This window comes from Heloderma suspectum, chromosome 3 (assembly GCF_057233095.1).
Source record: "Heloderma suspectum isolate Gila_16-S chromosome 3, 16-S_ref, whole genome shotgun sequence".
Lineage (NCBI taxonomy): Eukaryota > Metazoa > Chordata > Lepidosauria > Squamata > Helodermatidae > Heloderma > Heloderma suspectum.
The window spans coordinates 94,220,652-94,246,630 of record NC_139460.1 but is presented as its reverse complement, the minus strand read 5'-3'; the positions used below and the strand labels follow the sequence as shown (position 1 = coordinate 94,246,630).

Sequence of the window (25,979 nt, the reverse complement as noted above, 5' to 3'; positions counted from 1 at the left end):
CGTCTTCAGCCCCAGCTCCTGCCAACCTAGCAGTTCGAAAGCAAGAAATTGCAAGTAGATAAATAGGTACCGCCTCGGCGGGAAAGGTAACAGCGTTCCGTGCACCTGGGTGTTCAGTCATGCCAGCCACATGACCACGGAAGCGTCTTCGGACAGCGCTGGCTCTTCGGCTTAGAAACGGGGATGAGCACCGCACCCTAGAGTCGGACATGACTGGTTGGGGACACCTTTACCTTTTTATATTAAAAAGTAGGTGAAGGTGTGAAAATCCATTTACGTTGTTAAGTGACATCAAGTGGGAATAAAGTCAATGCAAGTATTTGCTATGATGGGAAATGCTGACTATTCCCCCTAGTTTTCTACGTACCTTATAAACCTATAAACGTACTGAGTAACATGTTTCCTGATTACTTTTAATAGTAGAAACACAGAAATCTGCCTTAGACCATCGGTCCATCTGCCCAATATTGTCAATACTGACCGGCAGCTGCTCTCCAAGGTTTCAGGCAGGGTTTTTCCAGCCCTATCTAGAGATGCCAGGGATTGAACCTGGAACCATCTGCATGCAAAGCAGCTGCTCTACTGCTAAGCTACGGCACCTCCCTAAAACAGGCTGGACATACAAATTGCCTTTCTTGGGCCACATAGATTTGATAGCCCAAGATAAAGATGCACAATTCACATTAAGATGAGGGGTACCTTTATTTTACTATATTGCTAAATTCGCTACAAAAACATATTCTTACATTTTTAACTCCCTCTTTCTTTACCCATTCCCTGTTAGCCTCCGTTCTCTAACCCTAACCCCTTTTCTCCTAGGGATGTATGAGAAATTCATTTCAGCCTTTGTTTTGCCAGAATATACCCCGTTCACACCTTCTGGAACCCAATGCAACCCCAAATGCAGTCTGCGATTGAATTCTGTACCTTTCCGAGCCTGCAGTGTGATTCATGGAATAAATAAAATACGTTAAAAATGTATACATTTGAAAAATGTGCATGAAAAAATGCATACCTTTGAAAAATATGCACAAACACACTTTAATCAGTGGGAGAACAATGTGTATATCTCAAGAATGCACACAATGGATGCGTACATTTGCGGAAATGCACACAAAAATGCATGAATTTTCATGTGAAAAGAAAAAACAAAGCTCACAATCTGATACAGACACAAATCGAAAAAAGCTTTGAAGTGGAATTTGGAAAACCTCAGTGTGCTCGTATGTTGCTGTTTTGCACATCCCTGTTCTCTCCTTACTCTACTGCACTTACTCTGTCTTCTCTTCTCATTCTTCTCTCTCTGCACCACCACAAGGCTGAACCCTCTCATCTCTTTCCCTACCATGCAACTCTATTTGGAACCCCATTTTTTCTGGTTCTCCATTCCAATATATTACCCCTAACTTTCGTGCCCTATCCGACATCCTAATTCTCACCAAGATGGTAAGCCTGGGCTGCACCACTTTAAACTGCCGGTGGGGGATTATGTGTTTGAATATTCCATGACAGAAACATTTCCCTCCAAATAGAAAACTGGATGTAAGAGTTCTATTCTAGACTTCTCCCTGACATGCTATGTGGAGGGAAAGCCTCATATGGAAGAGCACTCAGTTGGCTTCTCTGCACCTCCACATCTCCTCTTTTGCCAGTCTATAGCTGCCTCAGCACCCTCTTTACCTTTCCACACCATCATCTTTATTATCCTTCATTCCCCTTTTCCCCATTCCAAAGGTTTCAGTACCTCAGTCTGTTACCCCCTTTTTATTCCCTCAATCATGTTTTTTTTGGACTTCCCCCAACCTGGTTTTTTCCTACTTCAGCTGAGCTGTACCATCATCACACAAAGCTTTCACTTTCCCAGCAATGAATTCACACCAGTGAGAGAGTCTCGCATACAGGCGAGCCATGCCTGTGCAGCATGGCTTACTGGCTGCAACAGGCTGGAAAAAACTGGCACTAACTCCACCTCATTCCTCTGAATACAGACATAGGAGGAGTGAATGCAGCTGTAGTAACGCAGGCATTCTCCCATCTCCACAACCGCTTTTGAGGTGTTGGGTGGGGCTTAAATATGCCACGGTGTATATTTGGAATTTCTCTGTGTGGGTTGATCTTGCAATTGGCCTAAGGTGTCTTATGTTGTGGTGGCCTGGCATAAGATAAAACATCCACGTAATTTTATTCCTGCTTCTCTTTCACTGCAACAGGAATGGGAGCACTTTTCCACAACAAGCAAAGAACATCAAATATTGATATACACACTCAAGGAAAAGAAAGGTACTTATCTGAACGTCAAACAGACATTGCAACAAAAAAAAATCCTTTGTCATAAATTTTGACTATTCATTTCTTTCATATGAAGTGAAAAAACAAATAAAACCAAATAGTATAGGTTGGATCCAGGATTTGCCTTCCGTGGTTGGAAGGGCTCTGCTCACAGGTGGTGTCTCCATCTGATTTTGATATTTCCCCTTCCTCCCCCTGTACCACAGCTCAGCCCATTCAGCGGGGTCCCCAATCGGCCATGTCTCATTTTTAAGGAGCTCAAGAGGCTGCCATGGGGAAGAGGGAACAGGGAAGTCCATTTCTGCCAAGCCAAACGCACGAGACTAAATCTGGATACAACCCAATGTCATGATTAATATCAAACCTTGTATGCATTGAAACAATAGGAATATACAGCAGTTATGGAACAGAATCATTGTACTTGCTTGGTATATTAACCTATTCTACACCTGCACAACTTACGACCCACCAAGCCAAACCAAGCCCACCATCTGTTTTTGCTACCTAGTTCCTGGTCAACAGCTGGTAGGCCACTGTATGAACAGAATGCTGGACTAAATGGACCCTTGGTCTGATCCAGCATGGCTCTTCTTATGTTCTTAACCGTTAAGATTCTGGCTGCAATGGTGTAACCTTTTGAGACATTTGGTGCTATATAAAGAGCTTCAAATAAACTTGTGTCCTACAGTCTGAGGAGCCTGGATTATATGTTGGCTTATTTTGGAAATGGGATAGGCTAAGTAGTAAATAGAATGTACTGGTCGCATTTCAAATCATGTATCTGCTGCAATCTTCCCAGATGGCCTCGACAAGTCATAATTTGTCAGCAGACAACTGGCCTTTCTAACCAAATGGATGAAAGGCTCTACCAACTATTCATGGGCTCTTGAATTAAGCAATGACATTTGCAAAAGAATAGACAATGATGAAAGCACAATTTACTATCCATTACTTCACCAAGAACAGACTAATAACTGTGTCTAATTCAAGAGGCTGGTCTTGACCTTTAAGGCCCTAAATGGCTTGAGACCAGAGTATCTCAAGAAGCACTCCTGTATGTGCCTGCGCAATCACTGTTATATGTTGGAGCCCCTTCTCTGGGTACCCCCCCCACCACCACCAGTGAATGTATGGGCATACTGAGGGTCTTCTTGGTTGTTGTGCCCAGAGTATGGCATAGCCTCTCCTAGAGAGGTTTGCCTGGCTGAATCACTGCTCACTTTCTGTTGAGCAGTGAAGATGGTTTTATTGCACTTGGTAAAAAGTCTGGTTGTGGTTAAGACTTTATTGCTGCTGCTGCCATCCTCTTAAACACTTTCTTTTAGGTTATTTACTTAGAAGTTCATATTATTTTATTATGACTTTTGTGATGTTAGCCATTTTGATTATTCTACAGAAAGTGGGACAGCAATAAAAAGTATTCCACTGGTTAAATAAGTACCATTTAGCAGTTTCACCAAAACTGAAAGTCAATTTTCTTCATAAAAACAACTCAAATATTTAGTACAATTTGCTATGAAGCCTAAAGCATTTATGAGCCACTGAAATAACTCCCCTACATTTAAGATGTCAAAACAAGCTTTAAATTGCTATTTTATACATTCGATGAATGGGAAATCATGTTTTATAATTATGCAGTGCTATTCAAACATTTTTGTGCATTCTAACTGAACTTCAACTCACCTTCAGATCGTTTTGTTAAAACAGTAATACCTGATATAGCAAATATGAATTCACATTCTTTTCTTTTCTTTTTTACTTAGCCTGGATTCACCCCAAATCTTTCATCTTGTGTTCCCCTTTTGAAGATTATCTATTTTGATTCCTTTGAATCTGAAGTGTGATGTTGTTAATGGAAAGAGAAAGAAGGTGAAAGTGAAAGTTTAGAGAGAAAGAGATAACAAATTCTGTATTTAGAGATGATGATCCAAACCAAAATAGCTGCAAGACATTTGGACATCTTAGTATGGACAGAGAGAGATGGGGAACAGAAAGATAGAGCTGGATATCATCAGTGTAACAATGATGCTTCAGGCCAAAATAAATAAATCAGATTACCAAGAGAAAGCACTGACAGAATGAAAAGGTGGTGGCCAAGAACTGAGTCCTGACTGACTCCGACAGAGAGAGGGGAACCGAGAAGACAAAAAGCCATTAGCAGAAATTCTGGAAGAATGAATCGTGCAACAGGAGCAACTGCAATGATTAACAGTACCAGATCACCAAACCCCAAAGAGCCAACATGCAGACCGTCATCAACTGTATCAGAATGAGGTGGCCTACAAAGCCAGACAAAACCTTCAAACAAAAGACATCACATGGCTCTTATTTTTCCATTAGTTTTAGCTAGCACTGGTAACTTGGCGCAGCAAAAGAAAAGGGAGTGGGTAAGTTGTCCTTTAATTATACCACTGTGAGCTGGAACACTAGATTAAAAAAAAACCCTCACAATTTGGCCTGTGGTTTTGCTTGCTTTGCACAAACCATTTGGCAGAAGAGGCTTGGTTCACTCCAAGTCTGCATGCCCTCAAGAGTCTAGTTTCCTTCTGAAGCACTTTCCACATACTTCTTGGGGTAAACTGCCACTTAATTCCTTAATTAACTTCCATACTCATGCTACACTTATCCTCCCCCTCCTCGCTCAGCAAGTTAAGGAAGTCTTGTAGTACAGCAAAGCACTTCCTAAACTTGTGATTTAGTATGCTAGAAATCTTCACTCATTAAGTTGCTTCCTGAAAACAGGAGGTCTCTGCAACTTGGAGCTGCGTCTTCACCAAATGAACATAACTTGGGCTAAAACAAAGGTGCATGTGGTTTGAGAGCAAGGAGTGTATGATTACGAACAATGGGGTCCCTCTCTTCAAGCTAATGAAACACCCGGAGGCCCAGAGATGCAGGAGTGAAGTCAAGTCCTTATACCAGGGGTGCAGAACTTCTTTCAGTCCAAAATTCCATTTTGGATAAGCTCTTGGGGGCCACATTCCAGTGGTAGGTGGAGCCCAAAGCAAAAGGGGTGGGCCACAATACCCCCCCCAGCATATTTTAGCTTAAAGCTCTTACTATCCGTAACTAAGCCTTGAAACGAGAGGCATTTCAACCTTTTAGAATGAGGAAAACTACATAAACACCAGGAAACCACCAAGCAATCAGTAGTTCAGGAAACAGGCTGGGGCTGGGGAAGGGGGCGTGGCCTTCTGGGAAAGTTGATACAAAGTATAAAAGTGCACACAAAGAATAGCCAATGATCTATCTTCACTCTTTAATGGGTTCACAACTGCGTGTTATTTCATCTTTGCAAAAAAAAGTATTACAGATTCTAGAATTATTGCAGTGATTTCTAAAGATGGCTCGCCTCACGCTTGAAGCACAGTATCCTACACATTTACTTATAGGCATTATTAACCACAGTATGAGATAGCATTAAATAATAAAAAATGTATATACCGCTAAACTGGAAAAAGTGCAGAGTCAAAAGGGAAAATATTAAATACACTGAATTCTGAATGGAGAACATGGAGATACAGTAATAAAAATCATGACAAAAGTTAGCTAGGTTTTTTCTTCTTCAGGAATGCTACCGAAGACATTGCAGAATTTTCAGCAAACCTGTTTTGCCAAGCTTACGGAGGCAAAGCCTAAAATGTAACGTACTCCGATTTGTCTGGCAAATCCATCCTTCTTGCTCAGGACTGAGTGAGCGACTCAGACTGCCTCGCTTAAAGACTGTGCTACCATTCTTCTTTACCATGGTTTAAGCCAGCAGGAAGACAAAAGGCATGTCCCTAAGATGCAAGGCCCAACAAGAAGCCTCCAACAAATCCACCAGATACCACTATGTTCTGCTTCAGGAATTCTGTTGACTAAAAAGGAAAGAGAGTTCATTACAGTCTATGTAAATGCACTGGGTTATATCTGGCATAACACTAGTGGGAAAAGTACAAGAGGTGCTGTTGTTCCACTAGTGGTTGCATGTTCCACAAATAGTTGCACAAGCACTAGCAGAACAACTAGCTCAACTACCACAAGCAACTCCGAGCGTAATGAAGTCATAATGGGATGTGAAACCACTTATACAATGGCTTGTGCAAGTGGAATCAAAGGACTGGATTTGACTCTTGCATAAAGATAAAAATGAGGTTTCTGCAAGCAGTAAAAGCTTTATGCTAAGGGAATGACACCACTGGATACAACCCAGAAAATATACTGCAAAAACGGTTGGAGATTTTGCTCTTTTGCAAGTTAAAGAGTGTTTTTTATAGTAACATCATTATCAATATTATAGTGTTCTATGAAATACAGAGCTGTGTGTCAGTTGCGATATGTTGCTAAAAAAAGGAACACTCCACCTTAACCTTGAATTATAAGTCATGCAATTCAATATGGCTTCCATAGAGGGTGCTGGTGAAATCTACCCTGTGGCATTTCTAGCATTCAATTTTAAAAATCATAATTACTTTAAATAATGAAACTCTATATACACATTCCAGAGGGGTAGCTGTACTAGCCTGTTACAGCAAAAATAACAAAATCCTGTAGCACTTTAGAAGACTAACAAATGTACTGTGGTATAAGCTGGCATGGGGGAAAATACATGCATTTTACTTTTAAAAAATCAATACTACACTTCAACCACAAAAGTGAGTTCTGGGGTGGTGTACAAAAATAAGAATACAAAAATAAAATACACTGAAATCCCAATCCATAAAAATAATGATAAAAACAACTCATCAATCAGCTTAAAACTATTCCAAAGTTAGAAATAAGTTAAAATGCCCAGGCAAATAAAAACATTTTCACCTGAAACCTAAAACAATACAATGTTGGTGCCAGGCAAATGCATTTGATGCAGTGGGTACTGGCCTGCGAAAGCTTATGCCACAACATTTTAGGGTGTCACTGGCCTCTGTGTCATGTCAAAAAGTTATTTCTAAGATATGTTTCCTGGATATAAACACTTGACTCATTGGAGCAATGGTACATGGCATGATAGTCAGACTGACTGAATAACTAAAATAAAATAAATTAAAATAAACTGTAGGGTGGGTCAGAAGGCCTTCAGACACTGAACGCTGGAGTCAGGCAGCAGCCCCAAGTAGAGGCCCTATATACTGGGATGCTGTGGCTTCCTCTTCTGGCTAAAGTCCAAGTAAAGCTAAGGCCATCTGAAAGACAGCAGTTGAAGCAGGCAGACCAAAGCTCTACTCAGCACCCGCTTTCCTGGATAAAAGGGCCAGCTCACCCACTAACACACCGTACTTTGTCAAGTACATTATGATGCTGGATACTTAACAAACCTTACAGCAAGGCCACCACAGAAATAAAATTCCAAAATAAAAACATATTTTACCTCTTCAATCAGTGTGTTGATTTCAGGTGCTGCCTTGTTGGCTCGCTTTTTGAGCTGCTTTTTTGCTTTATTTACATCTTTTTCAACCCTTTTCCAGTCAACCTGTACATAGCCACTATGACTAGCTATCTAGGAAAGGTAGGAGAGAGTCATCATATGAGGTAGAGTATAACATATCTGTATATATTCAGCAAAACCAATTCATCGTCATATAAAGGATTCTGTGTTACTAAGGTAGGAATCCTACTCTCACCAATAATGTGGTTGGGAGGCCTCAGGAAAAGGCATCAGTGCCACTCTGCTGGTGGTGACGAAATGCTGGATTGACACAGTGCTGGAAGTCCCCTGGCCCATCCAACCCCCCTGCTGGCATAGGTGTTCCACTGGAAAAGTTACGCTAGCTGAGCGAGGGGAAATGGGGCTGCTGGGAGGAGGAACAGAGACGTCACATTCTAAGCCCCTCTGTTTCCCCCAAATGCCCCAGGAACCAGCTGACAGCCTTGTGGCTGGTGTAGTCCATTCCCTTTGCAGTCTGTGGGAGGGGAAAAGAAAAAAGCAACTCCCCCACATCCTGCCTCGCCCACACCAAATGGCAGGGCCTAGGATGTGGTGTTAACTCTAAAGCAGATCTCCCACTACCACCGCACCACCAGTGCAAGGTAGGATTACTCTGTTAAAGAGTTGCCTATGCATTTACAACAGAGGTTAATGCAACAGGAGAGATCGCCTTCATCATTTCGCATGACACGTTCCCCTAGACAAATAACTGGGTTGGATCCACAGACTTAGTCATACATACAGCAGACCTACTAAAATCAGTGGGACTTGTTATTTGTGACTAACCTAAGTCCCATTGGTTTCAATGGGTCTACTCTAAGCATGACTAAGTCTGGATCCAACCCAATGGGCCAATTTGAGCAACAGGTTAGGTACAAGTGGCAGAGAGCAGACATGCTTCCTGCAGTGCACCCGCCATTTACTTTTACTCAGCAACCCACAATCGGCTCCTTTGTAGGTTGGTGAGCATGTCATCCAAGCCCAGACTGCTGGGCTGATAAGGGGTTAAACAACCCAGCAATTAACACAACAACAAACCATGGGTTAACTGCTAGGTTGATTAGCCCCTACACAACCCAGCAGTCTGGGTTCAGATGACACGCTAAGCAACCTACAAAGGAGCCGATCATGTGTTGCTAAGTAAAAGTGGAAGTGGCATGCAGGCTGCAGACAGCATGTCTGCTCTCTCCTGTTAGCCCCTGACAGCCCATGGGTTGTTTAACTCATGGGATGTCATGTTGTGCAAACCAGGTCACTGTGTCTATCTAAATTTTTAAACTTTTAAATTTAGCTTTAAACTGAAACAGCAAAGAAACTGTAAATATTTCTTAAAGGCTAAAATTATCCTTATGGGCTTAACCCCCATTGTTTTTCAATTAAACATAAACACCAAAGTCTCATTTTTGCCACTTAACCCAATCAGCATTTGTATATTGAATCTATATTTGGCTTGTGTTTCTAACAACTTTTACAGCACATCTACTTTTACTTTAAACATGCCCCCAAGTAGTTGATTTTATCTCTAATGAAATCAGAAATGAAAAATCTTAATAAGTTATCTTTCCATATAAATATGTTCAAGATGTGTAATCATATATACACAATGAACATATTGGGATTGTCACTGAGCATACAGTTATATCTAACTGTGTCTGTCTACCAACAGAATGGACATCACTGATGGAATGGATTCCTCCGCCCTTGCAGCCCCCCTGCACATCCTAAATCTGCTCTGGAGGGCTGGGGGACCCTCCAGAACAGATGAGGGAGGGTGTAAGGGGAAGGGAAGTTGTGTTACCCAAGCAGAAGTACTTGCACAACATTGGATGTCACAATTAATTTTAAAACTGTGCTCGCGGTTTTAAAAAGAATTCTTCAGCCACAACCTTTAACATCTAATTACAAGAAATCCATAGACCTCCTCACACTTTTTTGTACAGAGGGATCTATAAGTTATTTTTGATGGCCCACTTCCCCACTTCTGAAAAATTATTTGCACAATAAATAATTATTAATAATTATTAACAATAAATAATAATAAATAAATAACACAATAAATTGCCCTTTAGCTATGGGCTCCACCACCCTTCCTGATTCAGAGCAATTAATTAATCTATATTCAAATTACAGCATTTGTAAATAATTAAAATAGTTAATTAAATAATTAAATACTTGTAGCAAAAGAAAACCACCGCCTACTGCTGTTGCTGCAAGTTTTCCAACCTTCTGGAACAAAAATCCTGCACACCTTAAAGAAAGAAAAAGAAAGAAAGAAAGAAAGAAAGAAAGAAAGAAATTAAGTTGGCAGTCTGTGCATACTTATTACGCATTTACTTCCAAGTAAATATGCACAACAGAATAGGCAATGCGAACGATCTGACCATTGGTTGCTATATTCCAGAATTCTCATTCCAAGCCAAGACTCAGGTTCTGGAAACTTACTCTATTAATATAATCTGCTGTTGGAAAGTTGTAGAATCTCTTGGCACAGGAGGTATGAAAGAATGTTGGCCACGCAGACAGAGCAACACGAGACTAACTGCATGCCTCCCAACAAGAGGCATTTTTAGCGTTCTTTTAAAATGCAAGGCCAGAATCTATTTTCCTGATGAATAAAACTATATTACATTTAGTCATTGCATGTATTCAGTCACTCATGTATTCACCTCTATAAATGGACTGTGCTGATCAGAATAAAGATGCTGCCAGGTATGAAAACTATATTGTCATTATATAACTTACATCACTATTTTCAATATATTCTTTTAGGTCTCTTTCAGCCTACTCATGTATATTGTTTCCATTGTGAATTTGAAACAAATAATCTTTCATCTCTAGCTCTAATATATTTTGCATTCTGAACAGCAACATTACAATGCTACAGAGGGATGTTTTAACTTAAAAATATGTTTCATTCAACAAACTTTGAAATAAAAAAGTTAGTATTAATTTTTATAAAATAATCTAAGTTATAATACTTACTTTATACAGATCTGTATCTAGCAAGGTGTGGATATAAAGATATAAATGCAGCAAGAATGTTGTTCTGCCATCAGGAATACATTTGAGAAATGGGAAATTCAGCAGCTTTTATTTTACAGAAAATCAGTCGTGTTACCTTTTAAAGCCTTCCCCAACCTGGCGCCCTCCAGATGTTTTGGACTTCAACTCCCATCAGCCCCAGCTAGCATAGCCAACAGCTGGGAGTGCTGGGAGTTGTAGTCCAAAACATCCAGGGGGCAGCAGGTTGGGGAAGGCTGTTTCAAAGCACAGGCACACTTTTACTCAGTAAAAAACATGTTGCTATGGATTTTGTTTTCTCAGGCCACTTACAGCTTTCCTAAGACTTGTGGCAGAAGTAAATTAAGTGGGCCCTTAGATCAAATTATGACAGTGTTAAGTAGGAGGCCTTAGCAGTTGGGGCTACTTTCCCAGGTGCCCTATCATCTTTTGAGAAGGCCAACTAACCTCTTATCCAGTTTCATCATCTTTAATCACAGCTGGAAAAAAAAACTTAGCTGCAATGTTGGCAACTAATAAAGCAAACTTTCTAATCCCCACTCATAATTAATATTGCCCCCCTTGAAAAACTTGGTAATCGTTGTGATACTTCTTCTCCAAGACTTGCAAGAATTGGGGGGGGTGGCCATAGCTTGGTGGTAGAACACACCCCCAGCCTCTCCAAGTAGGGCTGGAAAAACTCTTGTCTGAAAACCTGGAGAACCATCGCCAGGCAGTGTCAACAATTCTGGGTTAGAGGGACCAACTGTCTGACTCAGTATAAGGCAGCTTCCTATGTTCCTAAGTTTTGAGACTTCTCTTTTATTAATATTAAGCCTGTTCCTTGAAATTTAATGGTAAATTATACATCACTTTAAATTTTTTAGAAGAAAATGGATTACATCTATAAAATAAGTGCACATTACAATATTTAAGAGTGATCTGTTCTCACCAGCCTGTTACGCCACCCATTACTATCTGAGTAGCTACAGAATACTTTTCTACAATAGGTCCAGAATTTCTGCCAAACACCCGGTTCCACCAATGATGACGCCTTGCATATTCTGTTAAATCCAGGACTTCATATGAGTCATCATCACTGTCATGTTCTTTAAAAGAGAAATTGAAAGTTAGTCTCCCTCTGCATTTTAAAACAAGATAGAAAACATAGCTCTCAGCTTGGCATCCAAGAATGCTAACCTCAAACTGAAGCATTTAGAAAGTGATTTAGAAAAACACACTTTTTAATTCAGCTGTCTTGAGGAAGCTATACAAAAAGGACTGTTTTTTCTCTGTAATAAGAACAATGATAAAAGAGACAGAGAGAAGGCATTTTAATGTGTTCTTTGAGAGTATTATGGGACAGCAACAAAACCTCCTATGCGTCTAATAATGTTAGCTAACTGGTCAGTTAGTTCCCATTCAATTTAAAAAAGGAATGCTTATATAAATGGATCCAAAATGTTCCCCTACGGGGCCTGAACCCAAGAATGCTTTCTCAGGGATGCATGGAACAAAACACTAGCACACCAATTAAGGACACATTTAACTGTGAATATATTAAACAGCATCCTTCATTTTCTCCAGTTCTGACATGTGTGTTTCAGCAACGTACAATCACTGGACACATCCTACCATTAGGCTCTGTGGCCATTTCAAGACCTGCAAATTCACCAAGTGCCTTCATGTAGCCCCTTTAAACATAAAACACACATGCACAAGCACTATAAAACAGGCATATATGCACACATCTCTGCAGTGTTAAAAAGATGCAGAGTTGGCAAAAAAGGTCCTTAGGATAAGTTGTACACATGAAGGAAAGTGTAACCCAAAGGTAGAGGTGCAGAGATCCATAGGCATCTATTGCAACATAAATATACAGCATTCCTGTGGACAGATTGTCACAATATTTTCAGTAGCCCCTTAAAATGACATTTAAAAAAAAAGAAAATGAAAGCTGAAACTATCACAATTTTGAGAGAAAGATCAGGCAATCCTGCCATAGAATGGATAGATACTTTAACACCGTTTAAAGCAAAGAGAAACAAACAAGGCACAATTAAAACGAAGCTCTAGCCTTCATTCTCTGTACAGCAGATCTTTAAAATATGACTGTCAAGCACTTATTTCCTAAGAGATATTATGTGGCTGACATCCTCTCTCAGCTCAAAAAACCTTCAACCTATAACGTTGTGGGTTTAGACATAGGCCCTAAATAATCTATAGTTTGCAGTATGACTCTCCACAGCTGACATTTCCTTGACATCTCCCTAAAATATTTACAGTTATAAATAAAAGAATCTTCCCTAAGCCATTCTAAGCATAAGTTAGTTGGGGCACTAACCCTCAACTTTAACATTCTGGAAAATTAAAGCACTAGGGGGGAAAACAGCTGCAAGAGGCTCAAGCAGAGTAATATTGTTTATTTTGAGTTATGGAGAATGTTGGATCTTCAGTTCATATACACCAACTGTGGATCTCCTGCTTACCCACACGGCTCTTGGAAGCAATAGCAAAACCAGCATGGACCATACATCTATTTTCCCCATTTACTCTTTCTGCTACTGGTATAGGAATATCCCATAGGAATAGAAAATAAATGCTACTACATACAGGGATGGCGGAGAATTTCTCCGTGAAACTTCGGGGGGCCGAGTGCCAACGTGTTCGGCCCCCCAAACAAGTTTCGGGGAGAAATCCTCCGAACCCCCCCCGCCCCCAGCACCCCCCCTGGGATGGGACTTACCTTCGCCGAATGTCCCTCCCGGCGGCGGGTCCAGCCGGCGGTTTGGCGGGTGTTCGAGCGGGGTGGGAGCGGCAGCCGGTCTTTCGACCGGCTGCCGTCGCCGCCATTACAATAAAAGAAAAAAACAAACAAACGCCCCCTGATAGGCTACGTGACGATTAACGTAGCCTATCACGGCTAGATTTGCAAAGTCAGCCGTGATAGGCTACGTCATGTAGCCTAGCACGGGTGACTTTAAAAAAAAAAAAAGCGCGTACGGATAATGGCGGCCCCCATAGGGAGCCGCCATTCCCGTTCCTTATTTGGTCACTGTAGTCTACGTAAAGATTTACGTAGACTACAGCGACCAAATAAGGAACGGGAATGGCGGCTCCCTATGGGGGCCGCCATTAGCGTACGCGTTTTTTTTTTTTTAAGTCACCCGTGCTAGGCTACGTGACGATTGACGTAGCCTATCACGGCTGACTTTGCAAATCTAGCCGTGATAGGCTACATTAATCGTCACGTAGCCTATCAGGGGGCGTTTTGTGTGTGTTTTTTTTTAACTTTCGCGTTCGGGCGAGGCGGGAAGCCTCCTCCTCGGCCTGAATTTCGGCCGGGGCGAGGCGGGAAGCCTCCCCCCCCGGCCTGAACTTCGCGGGGGGAGCAGCGAAGCGCCTCCCCCCCACTGCGAACAAGCTTCGGCGAAAGGTAAGGGATTTTCGTCCACCCCTAACTACATAGAATTGGGAGTGCAGGCAGCTACTGCCTCACTGTGCCTTAGATGAAGGACAGAACAGATGAAATAAAAAGGAACAGATGAAACACAGACAAAATAGCATGCTTTTATACAATGTTACTTAATCTTGAATAATTACAGGCATTCACAAACAAGAGATTAACACGTATTTTTATTTATTTATTACATTTCTATACTGCCCAACAGCTAAAGCTCTCTGAGTGGTTCACCCACTAAAATATCCTTTTCAATCCTTCACCATCCTGACAGGGGCAAACATGACAGGGTACTGATCCACAGTATACCAAGTGACCACCCTTTCACACATAACCATCTTCAAGCTACGTCCTCAACCATGGCACAGCCTTGCCCTAAGGGCCATTTCACACACAGTGCAGCTACAAACCCAAGGTTACCACCTGACACATGGTCAGCAGGGAGCTTCAGCCAATCCTCTCTGTGTCTCAAACAAGTTCGCTGCATGATACATATGCTCCCAAACTTGTCTGTCACATGCACACTTACATTTTTAGGTGTACCCATAAAAAATTGCTATACACCAAAAGGGGCCGCGGTGGCTTAGTGGTTAAGACGCTGAACTGCAGACTGGAAGGTCGGCAGGTCAGCAGTTCGAGACCCGAGTGCTGCGTGACGGAGTGAGCTCCCATCTTCGGTCCCAGCTCCTGCCAACCTAGCAGTTCGAAAGCAAGAAATTGCAAGTAGATAAATAGGTACCGCCTTGGCGGGAAAGGTAACAGCGTTCCGTGCACCTGGGTGTTCAGTCATGCCGGCCACATGACCACGGAAGCATCTTCGGACAGCGCTGGCTCTTCAGCTTAGAAATCGGGATGAGCACCGCACCCTAGAGTCGGACACGACTGGTTGGGGACACCTTTACCTTTTTATAAAAAATTGCTATACACCAAAAGACAGTAATATTGGGAGGGTGGGGAGAGAAGACAGTAAAGCTGCAATCCTATGCATGTTTAGATAGTCAAAAGTCCTACAACTTCTTCTGGAACTTTTGTCTACCTAAATATGCACAGGATTGTGCCCTAACCTTCTTTGGCTTCCTCAAAGAATTGGAACCATCAAACTCTTTTCTTCTTAATTCCTCCAGCAAACAGAATGTATCACTGCAGCAACTTGAGACACTGAGATAGACAAATTTATGGAAGGCTATTGATGGCTACTAGTGATGATGGCTACACACTACCTCCAAGATCAGAAGCAAGATGCCTCTGAATGCCAGTTGCTGGGGAACAACAGCAGGAAAAGGTTATAGCTTTCAGGCATCTGCTTGTAGGCTTCCCTGAGCCATCAAGTGGACCAGAGCAGCCATTGGCCTGATCCAGTAGAGCTCTTCATATATACAATCCTGAACACACTAATTTACTATGGATAAACAAACTTACTAGGGAAGTGAGACCCACTGAACAGGGAAAGACTTTGCAGTAAACATCCCTGCTGGAAAAAGCAGTTGGATCCCAGTAAGAGCTCTGGCCAACCTAGGACAAGGTGTCACCTTGCCCAGGGTGCTCCCAGGCAGCTGGGCTGGGGAACGTGTGGCTCTCCAGGTGTTGGCGGACTGCAATTCCCATCATCCCCCGCCACTGGCGATGCTGCTTACAGGGATCCTGCTCCCCTGCTACACAGCCTGCCCTTTACATTTCCTACCCACGCACTGGTTTTTGTCAGCCGCCCTTAGCTAAACAGCGGGGTAAAACGCTTTAAATAAATAAATAAATAAATAAATAAATAAACAGAGCTCGCTCGCTCTCTCCGCAGCCAACAAGGCGCCTGAAGAAAAGGCTCTGGCCAAGCTCCGCCTACTCTAGAGTAGCGAGCAAGCACGGAGGTTGGGAAGAGCAGCCGGCTACGGCTAGGTAGAAGAACAGGTTCTAAGTGAGCCCCGGAAGAGGGCGAGTTCGACTCCGAAGTCAAAGCGACCGGCGACTTCCTGCGCCTCTAAGCGCCATACGCAACGCCAGCCAGCTCCGCGCCGGGTGGCCCGGGGAGCACCACGGGAACTGAACCAGGCAGCCCTGGAAGAAATGGGGCTCCCACTGACCTGAGGCGGAGCGAGACCTCCGAGACGCCATGTTACCAACGGGGGCGGGGGGAGGCTGCCGCACTGCTCCGCCCACCCGCCGCTCTGCGCCGCTCCCCCCGCCCTCGATTCCGAACTCTAAGGGCTCCAGGAGTGGCGCATGCGCACAAGAAAGAAAAAACGAGGGCGCTTTCTTGAGACCCTTGGAAAGGCTCGGGCTGTCACGGGGTGACGTCACGGCGAAACTACCCCGGGGAGTTATGGGGATTGTAGTTTGATTTTCTCCCTTAACCGAAATCAAGGCATGCCTAGGAAAGAGTAAACCGAACATACGAAGAGGGAAGGCACCAGAACACCGCGCGGACGGAACCCCCAGGTGCCGGAACAAAAAGGCACTGCAATTTGGATCTTTGTGAAGGTGGTTAAGTGAAGACCAACGCGTTTCGGGTTTTAAAAACTTTTTTTCAAGGTACTCTTGACACCCTTGTTGCACTCTTTTCCAAGATGAAAAAACAAACAAGTTGCAAAATGAGTAGCCTTTGTGGTATGTGCACTTTGCAACTTTTTTTTTTAATCTTGGAAAAGTGCAATAAGGTTTCAAGAGTGCCCTTAAAAAGGGGGTTTTAAAACCCGAAACGCATGGGGCTTCAATTAAACGTCTTCACAATTATCCAAGCTGCCGTGCTTTTTTGTTCAGGCACCTGGAGGGTTCCTTCCAGTCTGCACGATGCTTAGGAAAGGGACCACCGCCACGGTTAGGGGTAGAGAAATGTAGACTCCTGAATGAAAACGAAGCGTTCTGATGTGGGATTATCCCATGTTTCAAAACTCCTCAAAGTGCTGTAGAAGAACTGCAGACATCTACAGGACACAGTGGATTCATTTTAAATCCACAGTGGATTTAATCTCAGATGTGACAGCTCCAGATTCCCCCTGTCCTACTCCCCTAGTTCGTTTGGGAAGGATCCCTCTATATGCTGCTGCTGGCGCCGCCACCACGCCTGTTTACGAATAGGCCCTTGGTTCTCTGCCATATTCGCCCTATTCTTGCTGATCTAATCCTGCCCTGAGGTGTTCCATTAGGAAACACTTTGCATGTTGAGACAAAAAGTGGTGAGATAAGTAAACTTGTTTACTATAAACGGTTTAGTAATCTGGCTCCATACCAGGGAGAAGCATTCAGTATTTATTTTAAAGAGTTATATGCCACTGTTTACTACATTTCCAGGGTGGTTTACAAAAAAACTAAAATACAAAGTAGAATCCCTCAAAGACAACACAGTCAAGAAATGGCAAAAAATGCAATAAAACAAAAAGTGTTCCAATACATCAAAGCATCTTGTGGATTTTTATCATACCACATGCCTTATCTAGTGCCAGGATGTGTTATTAGCAGCCAACTGTACTGTGAATGATCATTGTGAACAATGTTGTTCTGTCTGCATCTAATTTCTTCTGCCCTCACTTTTATACAATTCTGCCTCCACCCCCACCATATGTACTACATTGTTATATGCTTGGGATCAGTCTAAATTACTTCCAAGGTCCCTTACCACTCTGTCTCTGAGTGCAAAGAGATTGAGCATCCCCCCGCCCCCCGCCGTAACTCTTGAACTGGTAACCCTCGTTCTACAAGGCCAAGGGCAGGAGCCAAGTGACGCTACTGAAGGGTGAACCTAAGACAAAAGGCAATATCTGCTTTTGTCTGGGAGAAGCAGATCCCTAGGCAGCTGAGGGGAAGTAGGGATCGATTGGAAGGGTGATGTTGTAGGCCCTCATCTTGAGCACAGTGTAAATAAACCTGTTTATAAAAGAAACACCACAACTCTCCAGTGCCCTCCTCCTAGGAAGCATAAGTCTGAGGGCCAATCTAAACAGAGACGTTTTCTGAGGCGATGTGGGCAAAATCTGGATTTTCACAGATTTCCAATTACCTCCTTTGGCAGCACACGCAACCCAGTAAAACGCTGTATTCCTCCAGAGAAAACCTGGGTCGTGTTTCCACAACAACGGAAGGAGAAGCTAATGGAGGAGTACTGGATTTTTTTAAAAGGAATCGGTTTTGCAATGAGCAGGGTTCCACAAGGAGATTCTCCGCAGCAGGAAAAATCGCTTCACAGAACATACTTCTAGGGATGACGGATTCCCTACCTGCTGGTCCGGGTGAGAATCCGCCCACGGGGGGAGGCGATCCCCCCCCCCAGAATCCATCTGAGCTGGCTTCTCCCCACTGCGATCCCGCGGAGCCAGCTGCCGGCTCTACATCGCTGGCGATATGGCTGGCCACCATTGCCATTTATGGCTGCATTTAAGTTAATCTAACAGTTTTACAGCCACAAATGGCGTCCACTTCGCCATTTGTGTCTGGGGTTAGCCCTCACTCAGCCAGCGATATGGCACAGCAATGGTGGCTGGCCGTATCCCTAGCAATGCGGGGCCTGCTCCGTGGGATCACCGCACGGAGGAGCTGGCTCAGACGGATTCCGGAGGGAGGTGGAGGTAAATGCTCCGTTCCGCCATGGACTCCAGAGGCCGGATTCAAAGAATCTGGCCTCATTGGGGTCTGTGGCAGAATTCTCTGCCATCCCTACATACTTCCTGGTGGGGGTTGGAGTGAACATCATCTGACTGGCGGGGTTTGCTCAACCAATAAGAGAGGCTTCCCCCCTCTCTCCCCACTTTCTCCTGAAAGTCCAGATGCACCTGCATCTCAGGAGCAAGCCTCATTGAGCACAATGGGAGTTACTTCCGAGTAGACACACATATGCTTGAAAACAAAGAGGGAAACCAGCCCCCATTTTAACCCACAGGACCTCATTGACCACAATGGGAGTGTCTTCTGAGGAGACAGTAATGGGTTTGTTGTGGGAAAGAGACTGGTAAACACGAAGACAGAAACCAGCCCCCCTTCTTAACGCACAGGATCTCTATATGGAAGCTGTGAAGCAGTTACATCCTAAGGCAATGAACTGGAGCTTTGAGGTTGCGCTTGAATGCTTAATCGCACTTAAGGAATTGGGCTTTAAAGTGTGCCATTTCAATTGAGGGGGAATCTGATGTGGACATTCAAAGGCAAGACTCATTGACCTGAGGAAACATTAATGGGTTTGTTGTGGGAAAGAGACCGAAACCAGCCCCCGTTTTAATGCACAGGATCTCTATAAGGAAGTAGGGATGTCAGAGAATTCCGCCATGGATCTTGGTGAGGCCGAATGCTAGTGCATTTGGCCCCCCAAAATCCGTGGCAGAACGAAGCCCCCGCCCCCCCAACCCACGAAAGGCGTGCGAAACGGAGCACTTACCTGCTGCCACCATTCGCTTCTTCATCATAGTCGTGATAGGCTACGTAAATACTTACGTAGCCTATCACGGCTAACGCAGGGACGCCTTTTGCGTCCCTGCGGAGGCCCTGATAGGCTACGTAAGTATTTACGTAGCCTATCATGGCAAGCCAAAAAACAAAACAAAACAAACAGCGTACACAAATGGCGGCAGCTACGGCGGCCACCATTTGCTTTCCCTATTTTTAGCAGTTTTAGCCTACGTAAATGTTTACGTAGATTATTACGGCGAAAAAAAGGGGAACGCAGGTAGCATAGTGGGCGCCATTTGCGTTCCTCCCCCCCCCCCCGTTTTAGCCTACGTAAATATTTATGTAGGCTATTATGGCGGGGAAAAAAGGAATGCAAATGGCGCCCACTGTTAGGAGTCTCCTCCGCCCCCACTGCAGGGGCGGGGGGTGGGGGAGGGGGCAGGAAATGGGGGGGAATGGGAGGAGGGAAATCTCAGCCCCCGGCGCCCCGTCGGGTCTGCCGGCGCCCCTCCAGCCAACTATCTATCTGGAGGCAGGTCTGGATGAGGTCCTCCAAAGTAGGCAGGCTAGGTGTGTGCGCCAACTCACCCAAGATCTCGTCGTTCAAACCGTCCAAAAACTGAGCCACCAGCGCAGCATCATTCCACTGTAAATCCTGCATCAGCAAGCGAAAAGTTGTCGCATAGCTGGAAACTGAGTCCTTGCCCTGCCTGAGGCAGTGAATCTCCTGAGAAGCCGTCTGCGTGCGCAGGGAGTCACCAAAAAAATCTGGCCATGACTGTCATGAAACCTTGATAGTCCCCGAGCAGGGGGTCATTAGCGAGAAGAAATCCCGAAGCCCATTTAGCTGCCACGCCTGAAAGTAGGTTAATGATGAAACCCACACGACCTGTTCTGTCAGGAAACCCTCAGGTCGAAGGCGCATGTACAGCTCCAATTGGGCCCGGAAAATCTGAAAAAGTCCTTTCTCACCAGAAAACTTCTCTGGCAAAGCCACCGGGCACTTGCGGCGAGGGGGAATTGGAGGTGGTGGGTGTTGAACCGCAGCTTGTAGATTCTGTACGGCAGTCGTCAGTTGAGCCACTTGATCACAGAGAATCTGGTTCTCTTGCGCCAGAGCTTGCACCGCCGGGTCCCTGGCACCCTCCATTTGGCAGTAGGAAAAAAAAAAAAAGAGGAACGGGGACCAAGCTGTCAGGAGTGCCCTAGCGGCCTCTTTCAGTATACTCTAATAGCCAACTCAAGACACAGACGAAAGGATTCTTTTCAAGGCTTTAATCCTTTTACAAATTAACAACTCTTTCAGATGCTAATCACCAGTGACTAAGCAATGAACAGCAGAGTAGCCTATGCTCTGGGTAGGCAGTTGGTCCCTGTTTGAAGGAGAATCACTTGAAGACCCTGAACTTATGGGCTAGGGAGAGATCCTCCCTCTTTCCCTTGGGTCCACAGGACGCGGCCATTGCTTGCGCACCAAACGGGCGCTACGCCTCCTTTCCGCGCCCTCCATCGCTCGTCGCTCCCTGCATCTGCATTGAGCGTCTAGCAAGCCCCCCTCCTGCACTCTCTCACTGCCAGGGTCACTATCTATCTCAGGAATGCCGGCAGGAGGAATCTCTGCCAGCTGCTGTGCCTGTGAGGGATGAGCTGGCTCCTCTCCCACGGATTGCTGATCCTCCTCAGAATCAGAACTGCTCTAGGGTTCTATCGGTTCAGTTTCCACCCTGACACCCACTACGCTATTTGCGTTCCCCTTTTGTTTGCCGTAATAACCTACGTCAATATTTACGTAGGCTAAAACAGCTAAAAATAGGGGATGCAAATGGCGGCTGCCGTAGCCGCCGCCATTTGCGTACGCTGTTGTTGGGTTTTTTTGGCTTGCTGTTATAGGCGACGTAAATACCATTTGCGTCAGCAGCAGCCTGTCCGTGGCCGGCAGCTCCGTGGAGCCGGCCCAGGGAGGATTCCAGGGGGAGGGACGGAGCGCCTCCCCCCCACTGCGAATCCAAGCTGCGAAAAGGTAAGTGACTTTCGTACATCCCTATAAGGAAGCTGTGAAGGAGTTATGTCCTAAGGCAATGCAATGGCGTTTAAAGAATTGGGCTTTGATACGTGCCGTGTCAATTGAGGGGCTTCTCTGTTATTTCTGTGGTCATTGAGAGGGCAATGGGAGGAAACACCCCTTAACTGGGGTCATGATGAAAGGCACACCCTGGGCAGGGCTAGCATACCTGAGGAAATCCAATTTTTCCCTGATAAGCTCTGGGGTGGCTGCTGGATGGCCATGGCGTCATGTATCCCTAATGACCTCAACATGCAGCCAGCTCGGAGTAAATCGCTGGTGGACACACCCCCTGGTTTTGCAGGGCAAACAGGAACCGAAGCCTCATTAGTTCGGGGTTGGGTGGGCCGAGTCCCACAAGTAGAAATGACAGTCCTGCAAGTAGAAATGGACGTCATCAATTGAGTAGGTGCAGGGCAGCCAGTGAGCGGAGGTTTGCTCCCCCTCCCCTCCTCCCTCACGTGTTCAGTAAAGTGCAGTGGAGGACTTATGAACAGATTTCATGAAAAAACCCACATACACACACACACACACGTTTATGAGACATGCAGGCAGCCGCCACTGCCTGGAGGAAACTGAGCAGAACAAGTGGGAGCACAAGACACGCTGAGAGCAGAGAGTGAGGAGCTGGCAAGGAGGGAGAGCGACTAGCACGTTGTCTCTGGTGTATATTAACTGCCCAGTCAACAGGCTTCCCTCCCCCTCTCCTCTCGCGTAGGCTCAATGAAGTGCTTCTACCCTTTCTTAGGTATGCTCGGTCATAGGTGCACAGCTTTGAATCAACAGGCTTCCCCCCGCCTGCCACTTCCATGCTCATAAAGTGCAATGGATAAGTTACTTCCAAGTAGACATGTTCCCCAAACATCTGCCTTGTGTCCTCCGCTTGTTTGGGTCCACCTTTTAATGACACCTCCTTCTGCCAATCAGCACTGCTCCCCCCCAGACCACAGTTCAGGTCACATAGACACCCAAACCGTGCTCGAGACGCCGCTACGGGACAATCTGTCACAACAGGAGTTTGCAATAATGCGGTTTTTAAAGCTTGAAAAAGACGGCTGTGCATCATCTGACATGATCATGGGGGCACAGGAGAGCCGGAGTAAAAGCCCCGTGTAGATTGGTAAGTGCTGAAGCCTCTGTAAGTTCTCCCTTCTCAGGAGGGGGTGCAGGAGTGTAACAGTATATAAACCCAAAACTCTTGATAACACTTCATTTTGTTGGCTATAGTCCACAAAAGCTTATGCCATAATAAATTTGTTAGTCTCTAAGGTGCCACAAGACTCTTCATGGTTCTTGCTGCTATAGACTAACATGGCCACTTTCTGGAAATCCTGGACATCTTTATTCAGACATACTTGTGTTTTTAATGTGTTTTATTCTTGTTTTAACCAAGTTTTTATCTATGTTTAAGAGTTCCTATGATTGTGAGCCACCTTGAGCACCTTTTCTTGGTGTAAAGGCAGGGCACACATTGAATAAATAAACAAACAAATAAATAAATCCAATTGTTTTCAATGAAACCTACTCCCAGGGAAACATGTTGCAGTATTAAAGTCTGGGAAAATAAAAAGGCATTCCATGGCCTGACATCTAAAAATCATCAGTATGGGCACCACCAGATGAACCACCCTTAAGCTTCAAGATTGTTGGACTTCATCCCACAGATTCAAACGAATTCTGCATCCAAACAAACTTACAGGACTACAATACAGAGCTCTCTCAGGCTGTGGCTAGGGGTGTACGAAACCCCACTTACCTTGCTCTTGTCCACGGGGGGGGGGCGATCTGGTCCTCCCCCCAGAATCCTCAACGGGGGGGAGGCGATCCGGTTCTCCCCGCCGGAATCCTGCCCAGCCGACTCCGCTCCGCAGCCAGTCCGCGGAGCCGCCAGCCAGGCCAATCCGCAGACCACAGCAGGGCCTCCATCCACTGCCTGGGTGCTGCGGACTCAAATGGCGTCCTGCGTAGGGGATGCTATTTGCATCCCTACGCTGGGTTGTGATAGGTTACGTATATATTTATGTAGCCTATCACGGCTAAAGCAGGGACGCAAATGGCATCCCCTATGCCATTTGCGTCCCTGCTTTAGCCGTGATAGGCTACGTAAATATATACATAGCCTATCACAACCCAGCATAGGGACGCCATTTGCGGCCGCAGCAGCCCAGCAGCAGACACACCGGACGGCTGACACAATGTAGGTCCGTTCCGGGGGGATTTTGGGGGTGGTGGTGGGGCTAGTCCATTCCGCCACGGACTCCAGGGGGCCGGATTCTTTAGAATTTGGCCTTATTGGAGTCCGTGGCAGATTTCTCCACCATCCCTAGCTGTGGCCACTCTCCCCTCAAGCCAGAAGCAGTGGGTGTTACTCTTAAATACTTCCTGGTTCCTCCTAGGAAGCAAAAACCATTCAGGCTCAATCCAGCAGTTCTTCATATTGTTACACCTGGAGAAAGCATTCCACAAGCAGGGGAACAGATGTGTATTAGCCTTTTGGCTCCCTCACCCTCCAATTCTCATCCCTGAGATTATTTTCTAAGATGCAGTGTTGTCATTTTCTAGTTGAAAAAACAACAACATCATCTTGGTTCTATGTTTTTTGGAATGAATGAAGTAGAAATTGATCTCTGGCTACTTTCAAACACAACTATAGTTCAGTGGCCTTTAGGAAGTTGTCTTCCGTTGCCTGATCATGTTAATTTATTTTTCAATTTATATCCCACCTTTTTTCCTCTTGAAAGGAACCCAAGGTGGCTTAAATAGTCCTCCTCTGGTCCATTTTATCCCCACAACAATCCTGTGAAGTAGAGACGGCTGAGAATCAGTGACTGGCCCAAAGTCACCCAATGAGCTTCATGGCCAAGTGGGAACTAGAACTCGGATCTCCCAGTACCAGACTAACACTCTAACCACTACACCACACTGAATGAACTAATACACATATATGTTGAAGACCCAGAGCTATCGGATAGACAAGACACAACTAAAAATGAATGCACTGCATTTGAGAAGTTCATTAATGCAGTTTTTTTCAAAATTCCAACAAGAAGGATGCTTATGTAGCTAACTTTAATTAAAATTTAAGTTAAATCTAATGACATGGTCATAACTATGAAATGTTTTTCATTCTTTATGATGATGCCATACACTGTAAGCCTAAGCCCACATCTATGAAGGGTGAGAAGTTCTCACAGTTCTTGCCTCCCTGATATATAATATGTTTGTCCCGCATACATATTATATACAAGATGTCTCTTCTTTTATTTACACAATTAGCAGAACAATACAAAAACTAACAAAATACTAGAATCCATTTAAAACCACAGACAGTAAAACTATAATCAATAGCAGCATCAGAAACTAGTGCAATGATAAGTATCATCGATCTAATTTTCATAGTTATTTATTTAAAGCATTTTATACCGTTCCCCCCCCCCCCACTGGGTTGTAGCACCAGCACACAGACAACCTTAAGAAAGTAATTCCCATGGGAAAATTGATGTAGTTGCTTCTGTGTGGAACTGTATTCTGCGCTATACAAATTATCCCGAAATCTTATCTGTGCCAATCCAAACATTAAGAAATCATGAGTCAGTCACCACTCCCCCTACAAAAGAGCCAATAAATAACAAATGCATCAACCCTTTTAAGTATTGCTGTGATTTCTAAGGCAGTAAGCTATGAATGACTCCACACTGTCCTTTCCCTTAAAACATCACAGGTAACAAACATTCATTTTAAAACGATGATTCCCCCATTTTGCTCACAAGCAGTCTTACTGGAAAGTAATGTCAAAGGCTAGTACTGGGCTACACTAGATTCTTACAAAACATTTAGGATGTTAAGGTATTGGATTGAATAAGGCTTTGAGTGGTGTAGCTTGCCTTTTTCTGCATACCCATAACCATGTATTTATTTGTTTGTTTGCCACCCTTTAATTTAAGGCAGTTCCATTAATCTTAAAACAAAATCCAAATTGCTATAGTATTCCAATAATAACAAAAAGTCATAGCAGAGCATTAAAATATTTCAGGACAATTAAAAATGTTTGTTTGGCCCATGCATTTATAAGTAGATTATTATAAGGGCTTTCTTTGGTGCTGTCTTAGGAAACTGATCCTGTAAAGCAGGGCTCGGCAACTTGTGGACCTCCAGATGTTTTGGCCTACAACTCCCATCATCCTTCACCATTGGTTATGTTGGCTAGGGCTGATGGGGGTTGTAGGACAAAACATCTGGAGGGCTGCAAGTTGCCCACCCCTGCTGTAAAGGCTACTCTGAATTTCTGTGGAAGGGGCCGGAAAGAGTTTATTGATGTTTGGGTGTAAAACTTGTTCAGGGACAACTCTATCTATGTTGTTCACAGAATGGTTCCAACTGTGCTGTCTCCTAGGAGA

General features: G+C 44.4%; 1 protein-coding gene across 5 annotated transcripts; it reads right to left on the bottom strand.

Annotated features, from left to right (window-relative positions):
* Positions 1-5,534: 5,534 nt before the first annotated feature.
* Positions 5,535-16,274, bottom strand: FUNDC1 (FUN14 domain containing 1). Of its 5 annotated transcripts, XM_084843895.1 has the most exons (6): positions 16,229-16,274; positions 14,928-15,019; positions 11,646-11,802; positions 9,866-9,941; positions 7,637-7,765; positions 5,535-6,149 (listed from the first exon to the last, which is right to left on the bottom strand). In XM_084843895.1, exons 2-6 carry the CDS (start codon positions 14,941-14,943, stop codon positions 6,072-6,074), a joined length of 456 nt encoding a protein of 151 aa, XP_084700021.1. In that variant the 5' UTR covers positions 14,944-15,019; positions 16,229-16,274; the 3' UTR covers positions 5,535-6,071. The 5 variants fall into 5 exon arrangements, with proteins under 5 accessions (XP_084700021.1, XP_084700020.1, XP_084700022.1 ...); XM_084843894.1 differs by lacking the exon at positions 14,928-15,019; XM_084843896.1 differs by lacking the exon at positions 14,928-15,019 and having other exon boundaries at positions 9,893-9,941.
* Positions 16,275-25,979: the final 9,705 nt, after the last annotated feature.